We start from the raw sequence: 26,474 nt of genomic DNA, 5'->3' as shown, positions 1-26,474 counted from the left end.
TCCCTTTATTTGTTTTGTCAGTGAGGCACTTCCACTTGATAGAATGTGGCAAAAGCAGTTCTATGAAATCAGAAATCCAGGAAGTTAAATCTTCCAGGCGTTCCCTGTAGATATGGTGACTGGAGGTTCTGATATGCGACAATGGCTATGTAAAGATTCACCCACCACAGGAGACCATCCCTATGAGTTCCCAAATGGATAGAATCACATTCAGTTCTTGATTGATACCCTCAATGTATGAGTATTAATATTTGTGTTCAATCCTATGGTTAAAAGATTATGGCTCAATTACCTGCAGCTGACAGGCAGCCACCAGCACGTCCTGTACATTATTCAGGTTCAGCTCCATCTCGGACGTGTAGATGAAGTCCAAGATTTTGCACATAGCCATATAGGATATGTCATGTAACAATATCTCCTTCTCCTGCATCTCACGTAGCCCACCAGCAAACATCCCCCTGTAAACAGGACAGACACTGATCAGTCTTCACACGGTGAAATTAAAGGGCAATGTCTATACAGAATACTCCCCTTGTACATAGAGAAAAATAATCGTCTCAACTGACATGTCACCAACTATTTTCCCAAAACAGGAATTAATCACATTCACACCAGGGAACCCATTGTGCATGGCACGTTTCCGAGGAAGAATTTGAGCAATACAGATTGAGAAGTGCAAATCAGTGACCTGGAACAACTGGGGTTTGATTTAATAAGTAGTCTTAAAGTTAAATCAAAACCATCTGACGCAGAAACAATGCAAGCGGCTAAATAAAAGTAAGTATTGAGGATCTCATTTATCCAGAAAGAATCAGTCCATCACAGCACACAGAGCCATCTGTCACGCCATCCAGAATCTCGTTCACATAATCCAAAATCTCACGCCCAATATCCGGAACGTCAGTCACAACATTCAGAATCTCAACTGCAGCATTCCGAACTGTAGTCATCGCATCCAGAAGCACCAGTCACGACATCTGGATGCTCTATCACAACACCTGGAAACCACAGCCACAACATCCGGAACCACACCCACAATACCCAAAACCCCAGTCTCAACGTCCGGAACTCCAATCACAACACCAGAACCCGAGTCACAACACCCAAAATCCCAGTCACAACATCCAGGACTCCAGTCACAACACCCAAAATCCCAATCACAACACCCGGAACCACACCCACAACACCCAAAACCCCAGTCACAACATCCAGGACTCCAGTCACAACACCAGAACCCGAGTCACAACACCCAAAATCCCAGTCACAACTTCCAGGGCTCCAGTCACAACACCAGAACCCGAGTCACAACACCCAAAATCCCAATCACAACACCCGGAACCCCAGCCACAACACCCAAAATCCCAATCACAACACCCGGAACCACACCCACAACACCCAAAACCCCAGTCACAACATCCAGGACTCCAGTCACAACACCAGAACCCGAGTCACAACACCCAAAATCCCAGTCACAACATCCAGGACTCCAGTCACAACACCAGAACCCGAGTCACAACACCCAAAATCCCAGTCACAACACCCGGAACTCCAATCACAACACCCAGAACCCAAGTCACAACACCCAAAATCCCAGTCACAACACCCGGAACCCAAGTCACAACACCCAAAATCCCAGTCACAACACCCGGAGCTCCAATCACAACACCCAGAACCCCAGTCACAACACCCACAATCCCAGTCACAACACCCGGAACTCCAATCACAACACCCAGAACCCAAGTCACAACACCCAAAATCCCAGTCACAACACCCGGAACCCAAGTCACAACACCCAAAATCCCAGTCACAACACCCGGAACCCAAGTCACAACACCCAAAATCCCAATCACAATACCCAAAATCCCAATCACAACACCAGAACCCAAGTCACAACACCCAAAATCCCAGTCACAACACCAGAACCCAAGTCACAACACCCAAAATCCCAGTCACAACACCCAAGAACCCGAGTCACAACACCCAAATCCTCAGTCACAACACCCGAAATCCCAGTCACAACACCAGAACCCGAGTCAAAACACCCAAATCCTCAGTCACAACACCCGAAATCCCAGTCACAACACCAGAACCCAAGTCACAACACCCAAAACCTCAGTCACAACATCCAAAATCCCAGTCACAACACCCAAAATCCCAATCACAACACCCGGAACCCGAGTCACAACACTCAAAACCTCAGTCACAACACCCGAAATCCCAGTCACAACACCAGAACCCGAGTCACAACACCCAAAACCTCAGACACAACACCCAAAATCCCAGTCACAACACCCAAAATCCCAATCACAACACCCGGAACCCGAGTCACAACACCCAAAATCCCAGTCACAACACCCAAAATCCCAGTCACAACACCAGAACCCGAGTCACAACACTCAAAACCTCAGTCACAACACCCGAAATCCCAGTCACAACACCAGAACCCGAGTCACAACACCCAAAACCTCAGACACAACACCCAAAATCCCAGTCACAACACCCAAAATCCCAATCACAACACCCGGAACCCGAGTCACAACACCCAAAATCCCAGTCACAACACCCAAAATCCCAATCACAACATCCGGAACTCCAATCACAACACCTGGTACCCGAGTCACAACACCCAAAACCTCAGTCACAACACCCGAAATCCCAGTCACAACACCAGAACCCGAGTCACAACACCCAAAACCTCAGTCACAACACCCGAAATCCCAGTCACAACACCAGAACCCGAGTCACAACACCCAAAACCTCAGACACAACACCCAAAATCCCAGTCACAACACCCAAAATCCCAATCACAACACCCGGAACCCGAGTCACAACACCCAAAATCCCAGTCACAACACCCCAAATCCCAATCACAACATCCGGAACTCCAATCACAACACCTGGTACCCGAGTCACAACACCCAAAATCCCAGTCACAACACCCCAAATCCCAATCACAACACCCGGAACTCCAATTACAACATAGAACATAGAACAATACAGCGCAGTACAGGCCCTTCGGCCCACGATGTTGCACCGAAACAAAAGACCCGGAACTCCAATCACAACACCCGGAACCCCAGTCGCATCACCTACAATCCCAGTCACAACACCCGGAACCCAAGTCACAACACCCAAAACCCCAGTCACAATACCCGGAACCCAAGTCACAACACCCAAATTCCCAGTCACAACACCCAAAATCCCGAACACAACACCAGAACCCAAGTCACAACACCCGAAATCCCAATCACAACACCAGAACCCGAGTCACAACACCCAAAACCTCAGACACAACACCCAAAATTCCAGTCACAACAACAGAATCCAAGTCACAACACCCAAAACCTCAGTCACAACACCCAAAATCCCAGTCACAACACCAGAACCCAAGTCACAACACCCAAAACCTCAGTCACAACACCCAAAACCTCAGTCACAACACCCTGAATCTAATCACAACAGTCGGAACTCCAATCACAACACCCAGAATTCCAATCACAACACCCAGAACTCAGATCCAAGTCACAACACCCAAAACCTCAGTCACAACACCCAAAACCTCAGCCACAACACCCAAAACCTCAGCCACACCTGGAACCCGAGTTACAACATCCGGAACTCCAGTCACAAGACCCGGAACTCCAGTCATAACACCTGAAACCCCAGTCACAACACCCGGAACCCAAGTTACAACATCCGGAAGCCTAGTCACAACACCCAGAACCCGAGTCACAACACCCGGAACTGCAGTCACAACACACGGAAAAAGAGTCAGAATAGCCGGATGCCCAGGCAGAACACTGGGAACCCCAGTCACAACACCTGGAACCCTAGTCACAAAACCCAGAACCCCAGACACAATACCCTGAGCCCATACACAACATCCGGAACCGCTGTTACAACAGCCGGAAACCCAGTCACAACACTCGGAAACCCAGTTCGGAACCCAACTCACAAAACCTGGACCGCAGTCACAACACTCGCAATCCCAGACACAACACCCGGAACCCCAGTCACACACCCGGAACCCCAGTTACAACACCCGGAGCGCCCGTACAACAGCCGGAACTGTATTCACAACACTTGGAACCCCAGTAACAACACCCCGCAACCACAGTTAGAACACCTGGAATCCCAGTCATAACACCCTGAACCCCAGTCACAATACCCAGAGCCCTAGAAACAACACACCTAACCCGAGTCACAACACCCGTAACCGAAGTCATAAGTCCCGGAACCCCAGTCACAACGCCCGGAACCCCAGTCACAACACCCGGAACCCCAGTTACAACACCTGGAACCCAAGTTACAACACCCAGAATCGCAGTCACAACACCCGGATTCCCAATTACAACACCCGGAACCCCAGTCACAACAGCCGGAGCCCTAGAAACAACACCCGGAACCCCAGTCACAACACCCGGAGCCCTAGAAACAACACCCGGAACCCCAGTCATATCACCCGGAACCCAAGTCCACAACACCCCTAACACCAGTCACAGCATCCTGAACTGCAGTCACAACACCTGGAACCCAACTCTCAAAACCTGGACCGCAGTCACAACACCCGCAACCACAGTTAGAACACCTGGAATCCCAGACACAATACCCGGACCCCAGACCCAAGACCCGGAACCCTAGTCATAACACCCGGAACCCCAGTCACAACACCCGGAACGCCAGGCAGAATACCCAGAACCCCAGTAACAACACTCGGAACCCAACTTTCAAAACCTGGACCTCATCACAAGACCCGGAGCCCCAGTCACTGCACCAGGAACCCAACTATCAAAACCTGGACCGCAGTCACAACACCCGTAAACCCAGTAACAACACACGGATGGCCAGTACAACCCCTGGATCCCCAGTCAGAACACCCGGAACACCAGACACAATACCAGGCTCCCAGTCACAACACCCGGAGTGTCAGTTACAACACCCGGAACCCCAGTCACAATACCCCTAACCCCAGTCACACATGCTAAAAAACTGTCACAACACCTGGAACCCAACTCCCAAAACCTGGACCGCAGTCACAACACCCGCAATCCCAGTCATAACACCCGTAACCGCAGTCGGAAGACCGGAACCCCAGTCACAACAACCGGAACACGGAGCCCCAGTACAACACCCCTAACCCTGGTTCACAACACCCTGAACCCCAGTCACAACACCTGGAACCCAACTCGCAAAACCTGGACCGTAGTCACAACACCCGCAACCCCAGTCACAACACCAGTAACCGCAGTCATAAGACACAGAACCCCAGTCACACCACCCACAACCCCAGTCACAACACCCCTAACCCCAGTCACACATGCTAAAACACAGTCACAACACCTGGAACCCAGACACAATACCCAGACCCCAGACCCAAAACCCGGAACCCTAGTCATAACACCCGGAACCCCAGTCACAACACCCGGAACGCCATGCAGAATACACGGAACCCCAGTAACAACACCCGGAACCCAACTTTCAAAACCTGGACCGCAGTCACAACACCCGGAACACCAGTCTCAACACCCGGAACCCCAGTCACAACACTCGCATCCCCAGTCACAACACTCGCATCCCCAGTCACAACACCCGCATCCCCAGTCACAACTACCGCATCCCCAGTCACAACACCCGCATCCCCAGTCACAACACCCGCATCCCCAGTCACAACACCCGCATCCCCAGTCACAACACCCGCATCCCCAGTCACAACACACGCATCCCCAGTCACAACACCCGCATCCCCAGTCACAACACTCGCATCCCCAGTCACAACACCCGCATCCCCAGTCACAACTGCCGCATCCCCAGTCACAACACCCGCATCCCCAGTCACAACACCCGCATCCCCAGTCACAACACCCGCATCCCCAGTCACAACACCCGCATCCCCAGTCACAACACCCGCATCCCCAGTCACAACACCCGCATCCCCAGTCACAACACCCGCATCCCCAGTCACAACACCCGCATCCCCAGTCACAACACCCGCATCCCCAGTCACAACACCCGCATCCCCAGTCACAACACCCGCATCCCCAGTCACAACACCCGCATCCCCAGTCACAACACCCGCATCCCCAGTCACAACACCCGCATCCCCAGTCACAACACCCGCATCCCCAGTCACAACACCCGCATCCCCAGTCACAACACCCGCATCCCCAGTCACAACACCCGCATCCCCAGTCACAACACCCGCATCCCCAGTCACAACACCCGCATCCCCAGTCACAACACCCGCATCCCCAGTCACAACACCCGCTTTCCCAGTCACAACACCCGCTTCCCCAGTCACAACACCCGCTTCCCCAGTCACAACACCCGCTTCCCCAGTCACAACACCCGCTTCCCCAGTCACAACACCCGCTTCCCCAGTCACAACACCCGCTTCCCCAGTCACAACACCCGCTTCCCCAGTCACAACACCCGCTTCCCAGTCACAACACCCGCTTCCCAGTCACAACACCCGCTTCCCCAATCACAACACCCGCATCCCCTGGCCCCACCCCGCATCCCCAGTGGTGTACCACAAGGATCTGTTATGAGGCCACTGCTGTTTGTCATTTTTATAAATGACCTGGAGGAGGGCGTAGAATAATGGGTGAGTAAATTTGGAGGTGACACTAAAGTCGGTGGAGTTGTGGACGGTGCGGAAGGATGTTACAAGTTACAGAGGGATATAGATAAGCTGCAGCTGTAATGTTCTGTGTTCTACAACACCCACTGCCCAGTCACAACACCCGCATCCCCAGTCACAACACCCGCATCCCCAGTCACAACCCCCGCATCCCCAGTCACAACATCCACTTCCCCAGTCTCAACATCCACTTCCCCAGTCTCAACATCCACTTCCCCAGTCTCAACACCCGCTTCCCCAGTCACAACACCCGCATCCCCTGGCCCCAAACCCGCATCGCCAGTCACAACACCAACAGCCCGGTCACAACACCAGCAAACCCAGTCACAACACCCGCCACCCCAGCCACAAAAGCTGCCACCACAGTCACAACATTTGCCATCCCAGTCACAATACCCGGAACCGCAGTCACAACACGAGAACCCCAGTCTCAACACCCGGAACCCCAGTCACAACACCCGCATCCCCAGTCACAACACCCGCTTCCCCAGTCACAACACCCGCTTCCCCAGTCACAACACCCGCTTCCCCAGTCACAACACCCGCTTCCCCAGTCACAACACCCGCTTCCCCAGTCACAACACCCGCTTCCCCAGTCACAACACCCGCTTCCCCAGTCACAACACCCGCTTCCCCAGTCACAACACCCGCTTCCCAGTCACAACACCCGCTTCCCCAATCACAACACCCGCATCCCCTGGCCCCACCCCGCATCCCCAGTGGTGTACCACAAGGATCTGTTATGAGGCCACTGCTGTTTGTCATTTTTATAAATGACCTGGAGGAGGGCGTAGAATAATGGGTGAGTAAATTTGGAGGTGACACTAAAGTCGGTGGAGTTGTGGACGGTGCGGAAGGATGTTACAAGTTACAGAGGGATATAGATAAGCTGCAGCTGTAATGTTCTGTGTTCTACAACACCCACTGCCCAGTCACAACACCCGCATCCCCAGTCACAACACCCGCATCCCCAGTCACAACACCCGCATCCCCAGTCACAACCCCCGCATCCCCAGTCACAACATCCACTTCCCCAGTCTCAACATCCACTTCCCCAGTCTCAACATCCACTTCCCCAGTCTCAACACCCGCTTCCCCAGTCACAACACCCGCATCCCCTGGCCCCAAACCCGCATCGCCAGTCACAACACCAACAGCCCGGTCACAACACCAGCAAACCCAGTCACAACACCCGCCACCCCAGCCACAAAAGCTGCCACCACAGTCACAACATTTGCCATCCCAGTCACAATACCCGGAACCGCAGTCACAACACGAGAACCCCAGTCTCAACACCCGGAACCCCAGTCACAACACCCGCATCCCCAGTCACAACACCCGCATCCCCAGTCACAACACCCGCATCCCCAGTCACAACACCCGCATCCCCAGTCACAACATCTGCCATCCCAGTCACAATACCCGGAACTGCAGTCACAACACCCGGAACCCCAGTCTCAACACCCGGAACCCAGTCAGAACACCCGCATCCCCAGTCAAAACACCCGCATCCCCAGTCACAGCATCCGCAGCCCAATCACAACACCTGCATCCCCAGTCACAACACCCGGAATCCCAGTCTCAACACCCGGAACCCAGTCAGAACATCCGCATCCCCAGTCACAACACCCGCATCCCCAGTCACAACATCTGCCATCCCAGTCACAATACCCGGAACTGCAGTCACAACGCCCGCAGCCCAGTCACAAAATACGCAAGCCCAGTCATAACACCCGCAATCTGAGTCACAACACCCAGAAGCCCAGTACAACCGCCATAGTTCCATTCACAAGACCCGGAGCCCTAGACACAACACCCGGAACCCCAGACACAGCACTCAGAACCCTAGTCACAACGTCTGCCATCCCAGTCACAACACCCAAAACCCCGGTCCCAACGCCCAGAACCCCAGTCCCAATGTCTGCCATTCCAATCACAACACAGGGACCCCAGTCACAACGTCTGCTATCCCAGTCACAATGCCCGGATGTGACAGGATGGTCGCCGCATTCTAGGAAGGATGTGGAAGCATTGGAAAGGGTGCAGAGGAGATTTATCAGAATGTTGCCTGGTATGGAGGGAAGATCTTATGAGGAAAGGCTGAGGGACTTGAGGCTGTATTCGTTAGCGAGAAGGAGGTTAAGAGGTGACTTAATTGAGACATACAAGATGATCAGAGGATTGGATAGGGTGGACAGTGAGAGCCTTTTTCCTTGGATGGTGATGTCTAGTACGAGGGGACATAGCTTTAAATTGAGGGGAGATAGATATAGGACAGATGTCAGAAGTAGGTTCTTTACTCAGAGAGTAGTAAGGGTGTGGAATGCCCTGCCTGCAACAGTAGTGGACACGCCAACACTAAAGGCATTCAAATGGTCATTGGATAGACATATGGAGGATAAGGGAATAGTGTAGATGGGCTTTAAAGTGGTTTCACAGGTCGGCGCAACATCGAGGGCCGAAGGGCCTGTACTGCGCTGTAATGTTCTACAACACCCACAACCCACTCACAACACCCGCATCCCCAGTCACAACACCCGCATCCCCAGTCACAACACCCGCATCCCCAGTCACAACATCCACCTCCCCAGTCTCAACACCCGCTTCCCCAGTTACAATACCCGCATCCCCTGGCCCCAAACCCGCATCGCCAGTCACAACACCCGCAACCCCAGTCACAACACCCGCCACCCCAGCCACAAAAGCCGCCACCACAATCATAACATTTGCCATCCCAGTCACAATACCCGGAACCCCAGTCACAACACCCGCATCCCCAGTCACAACACCCGCATCCCCAGTCACAACACCCGCATCCCCAGTCACAACACCCGCATCCCCAGTCACAACACCCGCATCCCCAGTCACAACACCCGCATCCCCAGTCACAACACCCGCATCCCCAGTCACAACACCCGCATCCCCAGTCACAACACCCGCATCCCCAGTCACAACACCCGCATCCCCAGTCACAACACCCGGAACCCCAGTCACAACACCCGGAACCCCAGTCACAACACCCGCATCCCCAGTCACAACACCCGCATCCCCAGTCACAACACCCGCATCCCCAGTCACAACACCCGCATCCCCAGTCACAACACCCGCATCCCCAGTCACAACACCCGCATCCCCAGTCACAACACCCGGAACCCCAGTCACAACACCCGGAACCCCAGTCACAACACCCGGAACCCCAGTCACAACACCCGCATCCCCAGTCACAACACCCGCATCCCCAGTCACAACACCCGCATCCCCAGTCACAACACCCGCATCCCCAGTCACAACACCCGCATCCCCAGTCACAACACCCGCATCCCCAGACACAACACCCGCATCCACAGACACAACACCCGCATCCCCAGACACAACACCCGCATCCCCAGTCACAACACCCGCATCCCCAGTCACAACAGCCGCATCCCCAGTCACAACACCCGCATCCCAGTCACAAAATCCGCAACCGCAGTCATAACACCCGCAATCTCAGTCACAACACCCGGAAGCCCAGTAAAGCTGCCATAGTCCCAGTCACAACACCCGGAACCCAAGTCTCAACACCCGGAACCCCAGTCTCAACACCCACAGCCTAGTCACAACACCCGCCTGCCCAGTCACAACATTTGCCGTCCCATTCACAACACCCGGAACCGCAGTCACAATACCCGGAACCAGAGTCTCAACACCCGCATCCCCAGTCACAACCCCCGCATCCCCAGTCACAACCCCCGCATCCCCAGTCACAACCCCCGCATCCCCAGTCACAACCCCCGCATCCCCAGTCACAACACCCTCATGCCCAGTCACAACACCCACTTCCCCAGTCACAACACCCACTTCCCCAGTCACAACACCCGCATCCGCAGTCAGAACACCTGCATCCCCAGTCACAAAATACACAACCCCAGTCATAACACCCACAGCCCAGTCGCAAAATACGCAACCCCAGTCATAACACCCGCAATCTCAGTCACAACACCCGGAAGCCCAGTACAACCGCCATAGTCCCAGTCACAACACCCGGAGCTCCAGTCACAACACCCGGAACCCCAGTCAAAACACCCGGAACCCCAGTCAAAACACCCGGAACCCCAGTCAAAACACCCGGAACCCCAGTCAAAACACCCGGAACCCCAGTCAAAACACCCGGAACCCCAGTCAAAACACCCGGAACCCCAGTCACAACACCCGGAGCCCCAGTCACAACACCCGGAACCCCAGTCACAACACCCGGAACCCCAGTCACAACACCCGGAATCCCAGTCACAACACCCGGAACTCCAGTCACAACGTCTGCCATCCCAGTCACAACACCCGGACCCCAGTCACATCACTCGGAACCCCAGTCACAATGTCTGGAACTCAGTCACAGCACCCGGAACCCCAGTCACAACACCCGCCACCCCAGTCAGAACATCTGCCATTCCAGTCACAACAAGCGCAACCCCAGTCACAACACCCGGTACCCCAATCTCAACACCCGGAACCCCAGTCACAACACCCGAAACCCCAGTCACAACACCCGAAACCCCAGTCTCAACACCCGGAACCCCAGTCACAACACCCGAAACCCCAGTCACAACACCCGAAACCCCAGTCACAACACCCGCAATCCCAGTCACAACACCCGCAACCCCAGTCACAACGCCCGGAACCGCAGTCACAACAACCGGATCCCCAGTCACAACACAGGCAACCCCATTCACAACACCTGCCATCCCAGTCACAACACCCGGAACCGCAGTCACATCACCCGCCACCCCAGTCACAACACCCGGAACACCAGTCTCAACACCCGGAACCCCAGTCCGAACTCTCGCATCCCCAGTCACAACACTCGCATCCCCAGTCACAACACTCGCATCCCCAGTCACAACACCCGCATCCCCAGTCACAACAACCGGATCCCCAGTCACAACACAGGCAACCCCATTCACAACACCTGCCATCCCAGTCACAACACCCGGAACCGCAGTCACATCACCTGCCACCCCAGTCACAACACCCGGAACACCAGTCTCAACACCCGGAACCCCAGTCCGAACTCTCGCATCCCCAGTCACAACACTCGCATCCCCAGTTACAACATCCACTTCCCCAGTCTCAACACTCGCATCCCCAGTCACAACACCCGCATCCCCAGTCACAACACCCGCATCCCCAGTTACAACATCCACTTCCCCAGTCTCAACACCCGCTTCCCCAGTCACAACACCCGCATCCCCTGGCCCCAAACCCGCATCGCCAGTCACAACACCCACAGCCCAGTCACAACACCCGAAACCCCAGTCACAACACCCGAAACCCCAGTCACAACACCCGAAACCCCAGTCACAACACCCGAAACCCCAGTCACAACACCCGCAATCCCAGTCACAACACCCGCAATCCCAGTCACAACACCCGCAATCCCAGTCACAACATCCGCAATCCCAGTCACAACACCCGCAATCCCAGTCACAACACCCGCAATCCCAGTCACAACACCCGCTTCCCCAATCACAACACCCGCATCCCCTGGCCCCACCCCGCATCCCCAGTGGTGTACCACAAGGATCTGTTTTGAGGCCACTGCTGTTTGTCATTTTTATAAATGACCTGGAGGAGGGCGTAGAATGAAGGGTGAGTAAATTTGGAGGAGACACTAAAGTCGGTGGTGTCGTGGACAGTGCGGAAGGATGTTACAAGTTACAGAGGGATATAGATAAGCTGCAGCTGTAATGTTCTGTGTTCTACAACACCCACTGCCCAGTCACAACACCCGCATCCCCAGTCACAACACCCGCATCCCCAGTCACAACCCCCGCATCCCCAGTCACAACATCCACTTCCCCAGTCACAACATCCACTTCCCCAGTCTCAACACCCGCTTCCCCAGTCTCAACACCCGCTTCCCCAGTCACAACACCCGCATCCCCTGGCCCCAAACCCGCATCGCCAGTCACAACACCCACAGCCTGGTCACAACACCAGCAAACCCAGTCACAACACCCGCCACCCCAGCCACAAAAGCTGCCACCACAGTCACAACATTTGCCATCCCAGTCACAATACCCGGAACCGCAGTCACAACACTAGAACCCCAGTCTCAACACCCGGAACCGCAGTCACAACACCCGCATCCCCAGTCACAACACCCGCATCCCCAGTCACAACACCCGCATCCCCAGTCACAACACCCGCATCCCCAGTCACAACACCCGCATCCCCAGTCACAACACCCGCATCCCCAGTCACAACACCCGCATCCCCAGTCACAACACCCGCATCCCCAGTCACAACACCCGCATCCCCAGTCACAACACCCGCATCCCCAGTCACAACATCTGCCATCCCGGTCACAATACCCGGAACTGCAGTCACAACACCCGGAACCCCAGTCTCAACACCCGGAACCCAGTCAGAACACCCGCATCCCCAGTCAAAACACCCGCATCCCCAGTCACAGCATCCGCAGCCCAATCACAACACCTGCATCCCCAGTCACAACACCCGCATCCCCAGTCACAACACCCGGAACCCCAGTCTCAACACCCGGAACCCAGTCAGAACATCCGCATCCCCAGTCACAACACCCGCATCCCCAGTCACAACATCTGCCATCCCAGTCACAATACCCGGAACTGCAGTCACAACGCCCGCAGCCCAGTCACAAAATACGCAAGCCCAGTCATAACACCCGCAATCTGAGTCACAACACCCGGAAGCCCAGTACAACCGCCATAGTTCCATTCACAAGACCCGGAGCCCTAGACACAACACCCGGAACCCCAGACACAGCACCCAGAACCCCAGTCACAACGTCTGCCATCCCAGTCACAACACCCAGAACCCCGGTCCCAACGCCCAGAACCCCAGTCCCAATGTCTGCCATTCCAATCACAACACAGGGACCCCAGTCACAACGTCTGCTATCCCAGTCACAATGCCCGGATGTGACAGGATGGTCGCCGCATTCTAGGAAGGATGTGGAAGCATTGGAAAGGGTGCAGAGGAGATTTATCAGAATGTTGCCTGGTATGGAGGGAAGATCTTATGAGGAAAGGCTGAGGGACTTGAGGCTGTATTCGTTAGCGAGAAGGAGGTTAAGAGGTGACTTAATTGAGACATACAAGATGATCAGAGGATTGGATAGGGTGGACAGTGAGAGCCTTTTTCCTCGGATGGTGATGTCTAGTACGAGGGGACATAGCTTTAAATTGAGGGGAGATAGATATAGGACAGATGTCAGAAGTAGGTTCTTTACTCAGAGAGTAGTAAGGGTGTGGAATGCCCTGCCTGCAACAGTAGTGGACACGCCAACACTAAAGGCATTCAAATGGTCATTGGATAGACATATGGAGGATAAGGGAATAGTGTAGATGGGCTTTAAAGTGGTTTCACAGGTCGGCGCAACATCGAGGGCCGAAGGGCCTGTACTGCGCTGTAATGTTCTACAACACCCACAACCCACTCACAACACCCGCATCCCCAGTCACAACACCCGCATCCCCAGTCACAACACCCGCATCCCCAGTCACAACATCCACCTCCCCAGTCTCAACACCCGCTTCCCCAGTTACAATACCCGCATCCACCGGCCCCAAACCCGCATCGCCAGTCACAACACCCGCAACCCCAGTCACAACACCCGCCACCCCAGCCACAAAAGCCGCCACCCCAGCCACAAAAGCCGCCACCACAATCATAACATTTGCCATCCCAGTCACAATACCCGGAACCGCAGTCACAACACCCGGAACCCCAGTCACAACACCCGCATCCCCAGTCACAACACCCGCATCCCCAGTCACAACACCCGCATCCCCAGTCACAACACCCGCATCCCCAGTCACAACACCCGCATCCCCAGTCACAACACCTGCATCCCCAGTCACAACATCCGCAGCCCAGTCACAACACCCGGAACCCCAGTCTCAGCACCCGGAACCCAGTCAGAACACCCGCATCCCCAGTCACAACACCCGCATCCCCAGTCACAGGATCCGCATCCCCAGTCACAACACCCGCATCCCCAGTCACAACACCCTCATGCCCAGTCACAACACCCACTTCCCCAGTCACAACACCCACTTCCCCAGTCACAACACCCACTTCCCCAGTCACAACACCCGCATCCGCAGTCACAACACCTGCATCCCCAGTCACAAAATACACAACCCCAGTCATAACACCCACAGCCCAGTCGCAAAATACGCAACCCCAGTCATAACACCCGCAATCTCAGTCACAACACCCGGAAGCCCAGTACAACCGCCATAGTCCCAGTCACAACACCCGGAGCTCCAGTCACAACACCCGGAACCCCAGTCAAAACACCCGGAACCCCAGTCAAAACACCCGGAACCCCAGTCAAAACACCCGGAACCCCAGTCAAAACACCCGGAAACCCAGTCAAAACACCCGGAACCCCAGTCAAAACACCCGGAACCCCAGTCACAACACCCGGAGCCCCAGTCACAACACCCGGAACCCCAGTCACAACACCCGGAACCCCAGTCACAACACCCGGAACCCCAGTCAAAACACCCGGAACCCCAGTCACAACACCCGGAACCCCAGTCACAACACCCGGAACCCCAGTCACAACACCCGGAACCCCAGTCACAACACCCGGAATCCCAGTCACAACACCCGGAATCCCAGTCACAACACCCGGAACTCCAGTCACAACGTCTGCCATCCCAGTCACAACACCCGGACCCCAGTCACATCACTCGGAACCCCAGTCACAATGTCTGGAACTCAGTCACAGCACCCGGAACCCCAGTCACAACACCCGCCACCCCAGTCAGAACATCTGCCATTCCAGTCACAACAAGCGCAACCCCAGTCACAACACCCGGTACCCCAGTCTCAACACCCGAAACCCCAGTCTCAACACCCGGAACCCCAGTCACAACACCCGAAACCCCAGTCACAACACCCGAAACCCCAGTCACAACACCCGCAATCCCAGTCACAACGCCCGCAACCCCAGTCACAACGCCCGGAACCGCAGTCACAACACCCGGAACCGCAGTCACAACAACCGGATCCCCAGTCACAACACAGGCAACCCCATTCACAACACCTGCCATCCCAGTCACAACACCCGGAACCGCAGTCACATCACCCGCCACCCCAGTCACAACACCCGGAACACCAGTCTCAACACCCGGAACCCCAGTCCGAACTCTCGCATCCCCAGTCACAACACTCGCATCCCCAGTCACAACACTCGCATCCCCAGTCACAACACTCGCATCCCCAGTCACAACACCCGCATCCCCAGTCACAACAACCGGATCCCCAGTCACAACACAGGCAACCCCATTCACAACACCTGCCATCCCAGTCACAACACCCGGAACCGCAGTCACATCACCCGCCACCCCAGTCACAACACCCGGAACACCAGTCTCAACACCCGGAACCCCAGTCTCAACACCCGGAACCCCAGTCCGAACTCTTGCATCCCCAGTCACAACACTCGCATCCCCAGTTACAACATCCACTTCCCCAGTCTCAACACTCGCATCCCCAGTCACAACACCCGCATCCCCAGTCACAACACCCGCATCCCCAGTCACAACACCCGCATCCCCAGTTACAACATCCACTTCCCCAGTCTCAACACCCGCTTCCCCAGTCACAACACCCGCATCCCCTGGCCCCAAACCCGCATCGCCAGTCACAACACCCACAGCTCAGTCACAACACCCGAAACCCCAGTCACAACACCCGAAACCCCAGTCACAACACCCGAAACCCCAGTCACAACACCCGCAATCCCAGTCACAACACCCGCAATCCCAGTCACAACATCCGCAATCCCAGTCACAACACCCGCAATCCCAGTCACAACACCCGCAATCCCAGTCACAACACCCGCATCCCCAGTCACAACAACCGGATCCCCAGTCACAACACAGGCAACCCCATTCACAACACCTGCCATCCCAGTCACAACACCCGGAACCGCAGTCACATCACCCGCCACCCCAGTCACAACACCCGGAACACCAGTCTCAACACCCGGAACCCCAGTCCGAACTCTCGCATCCCCAGTCACAACACTCGCATCCCCAGTTACAACATCCACTTCCCCAGTCTCAACACTCGCATCCCCAGTCACAACACCCGCATCCCCAGTCACAACACCCGCATCCCCAGTCACAACACCCGCATCCCCAGTCACAACACCCGCATCCCCAGTCACAACACCCGCATCCCCAGTTACAACATCCACTTCCCCAGTCTCAACACCCGCTTCCCCAGTCACAACACCCGCATCCCCTGGCCCCAAACCCGCATCGCCAGTCACAACACCCACAGCCCAGTCACAACACCCGAAACCCCAGTCACAACCCCCGAAACCCCAGTCACAACACCCGAAACCCCAGTCACAACACCCGAAACCCCAGTCACAACACCCAAAACCCCAGTCACAACACCCACAATCCCAGTCACAACACCCGCAATCCGAGTCACAACACCGGCAATCCCAGTCACAACACCCGCAATCCCATTCACAACACCCGCAATCCCAGTCACAACACCCGCAATCCCAGTCACAACACCCGCAATCCCAGTCACAACACCCGCCACCCCAGTCACAACATCTACTATTCCAGTCACAACACCCGGAACCGCAGTCACAACACCCGGATCCCCAGTCACAACACACGCATCCCCATTCACAACACCTGCCATCCCAGTCACAACACCCGGAACCGCAGTCACATCACCCGGAACCGCAGTCAGAACACCCGGAACCCCAGTCACAACACTCGCATCCCCAGTCACAACACTCGCATCCCCAGTCACAACACTCGCATCCCCAGTCACAACACTCGCATCCCCAGTCACAACACTCGCATCCCCAGTCACAACACTCGCATCCCCAGTCACAACACTCGCATCCCCAGTCACAACACTCGCATCCCCAGTCACAACACCCGCATCCCCAGTCACAACTACCGCATCCCCAGTCACAACTACCGCACCCCCAGTCACAACACCCGGAACCCCAGTCACAACACCCGCATCCCCAGTCACAACACCCGCATCCGCAGTCACAACACCCGCATCCCCAGTCACAACACCCGCATCCCCAGTCACAACACCCGCATCCCCAGTCACAACACCCGCATCCCCAGTCACAACACCCGCATCCCCAGTCACAACACCCGCATCCCCAGTCACAACACCCGCATCCCCAGTCACAACACCCGCATCCCCAGTCACAACACCCGCATCCCCAGTCACAACACCCGCATCCCCAGTCACAACACCCGCATCCCCAGTCACAACACCCGCATCCCCAGTCACAACACCCGCATCCCCAGTTACAACATCCACTTCCCCAGTCTCAACACCCGCTTCCCCAGTCACAACACCCGCATCCCCTGGCCCCAAACCCGCATCGCCAGTCACAACACCCACAGCTCAGTCACAACACCCGAAACCCCAGTCACAACACCCGAAACCCCAGTCACAACACCCGAAACCCCAGTCACAACACCCGCAATCCCAGTCACAACACCCGCAATCCCAGTCACAACATCCGCAATCCCAGTCACAACACCCGCAATCCCAGTCACAACACCCGCAATCCCAGTCACAACACCCGCATCCCCAGTCACAACAACCGGATCCCCAGTCACAACACAGGCAACCCCATTCACAACACCTGCCATCCCAGTCACAACACCCGGAACCGCAGTCACATCACCCGCCACCCCAGTCACAACACCCGGAACACCAGTCTCAACACCCGGAACCCCAGTCCGAACTCTCGCATCCCCAGTCACAACACTCGCATCCCCAGTTACAACATCCACTTCCCCAGTCTCAACACTCGCATCCCCAGTCACAACACCCGCATCCCCAGTCACAACACCCGCATCCCCAGTCACAACACCCGCATCCCCAGTCACAACACCCGCATCCCCAGTCACAACACCCGCATCCCCAGTCACAACATCCACTTCCCCAGTCTCAACACCCGCTTCCCCAGTCACAACACCCGCATCCCCTGGCCCCAAACCCGCATCGCCAGTCACAACACCCACAGCCCAGTCACAACACCCGAAACCCCAGTCACAACCCCCGAAACCCCAGTCACAACACCCGAAACCCCAGTCACAACACCCGAAACCCCAGTCACAACACCCAAAACCCCAGTCACAACACCCGCAATCCCAGTCACAACACCCGCAATCCGAGTCACAACACCGGCAATCCCAGTCACAACACCCGCAATCCCATTCACAACACCCGCAATCCCAGTCACAACACCCGCAATCCCAGTCACAACACCCGCAATCCCAGTCACAACACCCGCAATCCCAGTCACAACACCCGCCACCCCAGTCACAACATCTACTATTCCAGTCACAACACCCGGAACCGCAGTCACAACACCCGGATCCCCAGTCACAACACACGCATCCCCATTCACAACACCTGCCATCCCAGTCACAACACCCGGAACCGCAGTCACATCACCCGGAACCGCAGTCAGAACACCCGGAACCCCAGTCAGAACACTCGCATCCCCAGTCACAACACTCGCATCCCCAGTCACAACACTCGCATCCCCAGTCACAACACTCGCATCCCCAGTCACAACACTCGCATCCCCAGTCACAACACTCGCATCCCCAGTCACAACACTCGCATCCCCAGTCACAACACTCGCATCCCCAGTCACAACACTCGCATCCCCAGTCACAACACCCGCATCCCCAGTCACAACTACCGCATCCCCAGTCACAACTACCGCACCCCCAGTCACAACACCCGGAACCCCAGTCACAACACCCGCATCCCCAGTCACAACACCCGCATCCGCAGTCACAACACCCGCATCCCCAGTCACAACACCCGCATCCCCAGTCACAACACCCGCATCCCCAGTCACAACACCCGCATCCCCAGTCACAACACCCGCATCCCCAGTCACAACACCCGCATCCCCAGTCACAACACCCGCATCCCCAGTCACAACACCCGCATCCCCAGTCACAACACCCGCATCCCCAGTCACAACACCCGCATCCCCAGTCACAACACCCGCATCCCCAGTCACAACACCCGCATCCCCAGTCACAACACCCGCATCCCCAGTCACAACACCCGCATCCCCAGTCACAACACCCGCTTCCCCAGTCACAACACCCGCTTCCCCAGTCACAACACCCGCTTCCCCAGTCACAACACCCGCTTCCCCAGTCACAACACCCGCTTCCCCAGTCACAACACCCGCTTCCCCAGTCACAACACCCGCTTCCCCAGTCACAACACCCTCTTCCCCAGTCACAACACCCGCTTCCCCAGTCACAACACCCGCTTCCCCAGTCACAACACCCGCTTCCCCAGTCACAACACCCGCTTCCCCAGTCACAACACCCGCTTCCCCAGTCACAACACCCGCTTCCCCAGTCACAACACCCGCTTCCCCAGTCACAACACCCGCTTCCCCAGTCACAACACCCGCTTCCCCAGTCACAATACCCGCTTCCCCAGTCACAATACCCGCTTCCCCAGTCACAACACCCGCTTCCCCAGTCACAACACCCGCTTCCCCAGTCACAACACCCGCTTCCCCAGTCACAACACCCGCATCCCCAGTCACAACACCCGCATCCCCTGGCCCCACCCCGCATCCCCAGTGGTGTACCACAAGGATCTGTTTTGAGGCCACTGCTGTTTGTCATTTTTATAAATGACCTGGAGGACGGCGTAGAATGATGGGTGAGTAAATTTGGAGGTGACACTAAAGTCGGTGGAGTTGTGGACAGTGCGGAAGGATGTTACAAGTTACAGAGGGATATAGATAAGCTGCAGCTGTAATGTTCTGTGTTCTACAACACCCACTGCCCAGTCACAACACCCGCATCCCCAGTCACAACACCCGCATCCCCAGTCACAACATCCACTTCCCCAGTCTCAACACCCGCTTCCCCAGTCACAACACCCGCATCCCCTGGCCCCAAACCCGCATCGCCAGTCACAACACCCACAGCCCGGTCACAACACCAGCAAACCCAGTCACAACACCCGCCACCCCAGCCACAAAAGCTGCCACCACAGTCACAACATTTGCCATCCCAGTCACAATACCCGGAACCGCAGTCACAACATGAGAACCCCAGTCTCAACACCCGGAACCCCAGTCACAACACCCGCATCCCCAGTCACAACACCCGCATCCCCAGTCACAACACCCGCATCCCCAGTCACAACACCCGCATCCCCAGTCACAACACCCGCATCCCCAGTCACAACACCCGCATCCCCAGTCACAACACCCGCATCCCCAGTCACAACACCTGCATCCCCAGTCACAACATCCGCAGCCCAGTCACAACACCCGGAACCCCAGTCTCAGCACCCGGAACCCAGTCAGAACACCCGCATCCCCAGTCACAACACCTGCATCCCCAGTCACAGCATCCGCATCCCCAGGCCCAACACCCGCATCCGCAGTCACAACACCCGCATCCGCAGTCACAACACCCGCATCCCCAGTCACAGCATCCGCATCCCCAGTCACAACACCCACATCCCCAGTCACAACACCCGCATCCCCAGTCACAACACCCACATCCCCAGTCACAACACCCGCATCCCCAGTCACAACACCTGCATCCCCAGTCACAACACCTGCATCCCCAGTCACAACACCCGGAACCCCAGTCACAACACCCGGAACCCCAGTCACAACACCCGGAACCCCAGTCACAACACCCGCATCCCCAGTCACAACAGCCGCATCCCCAGTCACAACAGCCGCATCCCCAGTCACAACAGCCGCATCCCCAGTCACAACACCCGCATCCCAGTCACAAAATCCGCAACCGCAGTCATAACACCCGCAATCTCAGTCACAACACCCGGAAGCCCAGTAAAGCCGCCATAGTCCCAGTCACAACACCCGGAACCCCAGTCTCAACACCCGGAACCCCAGTCACAACACCCACAGCCTCGTCACAACACCCGCATGCCCAGTCACAACATTTGCCGTCCCATTCACAACACCCGGAACCGCAGTCACAATACCCGGAACCAGAGTCTCAACACCCGCATCCCCAGTCACAACACCCGCATCCCCAGTCACAACCCCCGCATCCCCAGTCACAACCCCCGCATCCCCAGTCACAACCCCCGCATCCCCAGTCACAACCCCCGCATCCCCAGTCACAACACCCTCATTCCCAGTCACAACACCCACTTCCCCAGTCACAATACCCACTTCCCCAGTCACAACACCCACATCCCCTGGCCCCAAACCCGCATCCCCAGTCACAACACCCACAGCCCAGTCACAACACCCACAGCCCAGTCACAACACCCGCAACACCAGTCACAACACCCAGGACCACCGTCACAACACCTGGAACGTAGTCACAATACCCAGAACCACAGTCACCTGCTGTGGGATCCTCTGCCCCGGCAGCACACCCACGCATTTGCATTTCCCAGTGGCGTGGTGGGTTGGCCCACAATGGGAAACGTCATTGGCCGGCTGCAGGAACGGAGAATCCCACTGGCAGTGAGGGCGTGCCACACAGGAAAACAGGGCTGATGGGCCGGAGATTCCCGCCCCATATCCAGAACCGCAGTCTCCAGCTGTGGGATCCTCTGCCCCAACAGCAGACCCACACCCGCATATTTCCGAATGGCATGTTGGGGTGGCCCACAATGGGAAACCCCATTGGTCGGCTGTAGGAACGGAGAATCCCATTGCCAGCGAGGGCGCGCCACACAGGAAAATGGGGCAGGTGGGATGAAGAATCCCGCCCCATATCCAGAATCGCTATAACAACCACAGGCACCACCTTTAGAGCAGTTTACAAACCCATATGGAATCACAAATGATAAGTCAGGCAACCACAGCCAGAGCTCAGAGATATCTGCTCCCGACCAGATTCTCAATTGAAAGAATTTACGAAGGAAGCATAGGATTATGACTGCACACTTTCCCTGAAGAACTGAGACGAATATGGCCCAGGGTTGCACCAGAGCCCCATAGCAATGTTAGAATGCCAGCTATAAACTTCCAGCTCGCAGACTGCCATATCGCAACCAACTAAGACAACACTTTCTCAGATGCTTTGGGAAAATATCTTTATTGTGAGCAAGTATGGTGCCAGAGGTTCAAAAAGAAAGCCATGCAGTTCTACTGCAGCTTTCATGACCTCAGGACTTCTCAAAGGGCTTTACGACCAATTAAATACTTTTGAGTTGTAAACTGTTGTAATATAAGAAACTCACAGCCAATGTGTGCACAACACTATAATACTGCTGAGGGCAGACAGTGCCTCAGTTTAAAATCTCATCCAAAAAAAGTCATCTCCAACTCTGCAGCACTTCTTCAGTACTGCACTAGAGTGTGTGATCTGAAGAGGCTGGGTTTGTTTCTGAAACATGGGGCGGAATTCTCCCCCTCCTCGCCGGGTGGGAGAATCGCCGGGGCGCCGCGTGAGTCCCGCCACGCCGCCCCGGCACCCGCATGCGATTCTCCCACCCCCCCGCCCAAACCGGCGCGGCGAGAATCACGGCTGGCCGCTGGGAGAATCGCCGCTCGCCGTTTGTAACGGGCAAGCAGCGATTCTCCGGCCCGCATGGGCTGAGTGGTCTGCCCAACACGACGGCTTCCCGTCGGCGCCGTCCACACCTGGTCGCTGCCGGCGGGAACAGCGCGGGAACGCTGGGGTGGGAGGGTTCCTGCACCGGTGGCGGCCTCAAAAGGGGTCTAGGCCGCGATCGGTGCCCACCCATCGGCGGGCTGGCCTCTCTTAAGGAGCACCTCCTTTCCTATGCCGCCCCGCAAGATCCATCTGACATCTTCTTGCGGGGCGGTCTCGGGAGGACAGCAACCGCGCATGCGCAGGTGACATCATTTACGCGGCGCCGGCCGCGTCATTTACACAGCGCCAAGGCCCGGTGTGCATAAATAACGCGACGCCACTCCTAGCCCCCCGGGGGTGGGAGAATATGGGGCTGGGAGCGGCCTCCGACGCCGGAGTGAAACACTCAGGTTTTCACTCCGGCATCGGGACTTAGACCCCCGATGGGAGAATTGCGCCATTAGTGCCAACGCCGAAGTGAAAACAGGAGTGTTTCACTCCGGCGTCAGAGCCCGCTCCCAGCCCCCTATTCTCCCGCCCCCGGGGAGCTCGGAGTGGTGTTGCGTCATTTACGCGAAAGCGGCACCGCGTAAATGATGTCACCCGCGTATGCACGGTTACCGTCCTCCTCGAGGCCACCCCGCAAGAAGATGTCGGATGGATCTTGCGGGGGGGGGGGTGGCGGAAGAAAGGAGGTCTTACTTCAGAGTGGCCGGCCCACCGGTCGGTGGGCACCGATCAACGGCCAGACCCCATTTGAGGCCTCCCCCTGTGCAGGAACCCCCCCTCCACCCGGCCTCCCCCCCAGCGTTCCCGCGCCGTTCCCGCCGGCAGAGACCAGGTGTGGACGGCGCGGGGGGGGGGGGACCCGTCGTATTGGGCAGGCCGCTCAGCCCATCCGGCCCGGAGAATCGCCGCTCGCCCGTTGCAAACGGCGAGGAGCGATTCTCCCAGTGGCCAGCCTTGATTCTCGCCGCGCCGGTTTTGGGGGGGGGGGAGAATAGCGTGCGGGCGGCGCGGCATCCCGCCGATTCTCCCACCCGGCGTGGGGCGCGGGGGAGGAGAATTGCGCCCACTGTCTCCCGATGGGAGAATTGCGCCCATGGACTTCAGACCCAATTCTGATGCATTGAGGAGGCAAGTGCACAGCCAACCGACCTATCGTCAAGGACAAAATGTCATGACCGGATAAGCAGACCTCGTTAACTTGTGGGGCAAAATGCTACGCCCACATTCGGTCTGAACAGTAAAAACACAAAACCTACCACTGATAATAACAACACAGCTGGTGGAAGATGGTATTGAGAATGAATGAGTTGAAATGGGTTAACTTTTGTGATCTGGCAAAACTTTCACCTTAAGGGTGCCATTAAAGATAGTGAAAGCATCACAAGTTGAAAGCGTCCGAGTGTGGCAGGACAGGAAGCAGGACTGATTATCAATAAATAAAGAATTGCTGTCTAATCTGTGAGCAGAGTTGTAGACAGTCTGGGATTGGGGATAACCACATGATGTTCATTTGATTTGAGACAAAAAATTGAATCAAGCATATCCCATTGTTAACTATCAAGATACACGGAAAATAAATAAATGGGTAACTGCTTTTCCCCACAACACTACAATTCATCAATAAGTATAACATTGCACCACAAAAATATACCTCTGAACACATAATTCTAAATACACATACACAAACCCCCAAATACAAGCACACAATACACATACACACTCCAAACACAAAAACCCAAATAAGTACACACACAGCCCACAAACCCATGAGCAAAACCCCTGAAACATACATACAGCACAGAAATCCACCCCCCAAACACAAAGAACCCCATACACATACCCACACCCACGAGACAGGTGCAGTACCTAAAATAGTCACATGATGCTGCCAGAAGTATGCGGTGAGCTTCGATGGACTTCCCCTCTACAATCAGTGTAACATCAAATAGGCTTGCACTGTTTCGGAGTGCGACTAGTCCATCGAGCAGAGACTGGGAATGTGCCGAGCTCTGATAGGTCTGGCTCACTTTTTTCTGACTTTGCTGTTTGACCTCGCGCTCTTCTGCCATGGTCATTCGATTGCTGCCAAAGACACCCAGCCTTCAGGAAAACGTTTTGCCAACAGACAGCTTTCCACACTGACTCTTCTGAAAAATATTGAAAATGCCCCAAAATCATTCAGTGGGCAACAAACTGGGTGTGTTGTTGGAATGTCACAAATAAAGATCAGAATGACTCTGGATTTGTCTTTTCTGTGCTAGTTGCCTCATAGCCAAGAGTGCCTTGGATTAGTGAGGAAGAAAAATAAGCATCAAACAGGGTTCCCATACCTAGCCTTTGTGGTTTTACTCATATAGGAAATGGCAGCCTGTGGTCATCCAATATAGACTGCATCAATCATGCCTCAAACAGTCTTTCACATAAGCAAATTGCAGGATCCTAAAATTGTGAAATCCCTACAGTGTAGGAGGAGCCCTCACGGCCCTTCGAGTCTTTACCGACTCTCCGAAAGAGCACCCCACCTAGGCCCAATCACCCACCCGTAACCCTACCCAATCTTTAGACACAAAGTGGAAATTTACCATGACCCATTCACCGTACCTGCAAAATCTTTGGATTGTGGGAGGAAACCAGAGCACCCGGAGGAAACCCACATAGACACCGGGAAAATGTGCAAACTCCACACAGTCACCCGAGGTCTGAATCAAACCCGGATGCCTGGTGCTTTGAGGCAGCAGTGCTGACCAAATACTTTAGATTCACACATAAAGTATAGATAGCTGTGTGAGGGAGATATTCTAGCAGTTTATATTTTACAGAAATCATTTGCCTCAGGGAAAAGCAGCGATACATTGCTGGAGCAAGGAAGACAGAAGGGTATAAAGCTGAGGTTAGTGAAATCCAAGTAACAATTCCATCCTCTTGCCACTGATTCCATTTATCTCTCTGGCCACTGTCTCACTGTCACATCTCATCCTGAGTTTAACTTCCTACTCTGATCCTCTCCCTCACTAAGTACCCTGGTTGATGCCAACTTTGTCTTATTGATTCACCCCACTTTATGAGCCCAATGCTGTCTTTACCCCAAACTCTCACATTTCCTATCCATGAAAGAGCAAGAGTCTAGCTGACCGTGAGCATTTGTATTCAGTGAGTACTCTGAGTAATTGTGTTGCTCCCTCTATTGTAACACCTTGCAATGC

At 55.5% G+C, this 26,474-nt stretch overlaps 1 protein-coding gene across 8 annotated transcripts in view; it reads right to left on the bottom strand.

Annotated features, from left to right (window-relative positions):
• The window catches only part of klhl22 (kelch-like family member 22), a 115,180-nt gene that overhangs the window by 49,794 nt on the left and 38,912 nt on the right, over nucleotides 1–26,474 (bottom strand). For 4 of the 8 annotated variants that reach the window (XM_072499207.1, XM_072499217.1, XM_072499227.1 and 1 more), the window contains 2 exons: nucleotides 25,138–25,418; nucleotides 293–458 (listed from right to left, as the gene is read on the bottom strand). In XM_072499207.1, the coding sequence (XP_072355308.1) occupies nucleotides 293–458; nucleotides 25,138–25,346 (375 nt within the window). In that variant the 5' untranslated portion in view covers nucleotides 25,347–25,418. Of the gene's footprint in view, nucleotides 1–292; nucleotides 459–25,137; nucleotides 25,419–26,474 lie in introns of those variants that run through there. The other 4 variants (XM_072499244.1, XM_072499251.1, XM_072499261.1 and 1 more) reach the window with 2 other exon arrangements.

This window comes from Scyliorhinus torazame, chromosome 1, assembly GCF_047496885.1.
Source record: "Scyliorhinus torazame isolate Kashiwa2021f chromosome 1, sScyTor2.1, whole genome shotgun sequence".
NCBI lineage: Eukaryota > Metazoa > Chordata > Chondrichthyes > Carcharhiniformes > Scyliorhinidae > Scyliorhinus > Scyliorhinus torazame.
Note: the sequence above shows the minus strand (reverse complement) of the source record. Positions and strands in the feature narration are given on the sequence as shown.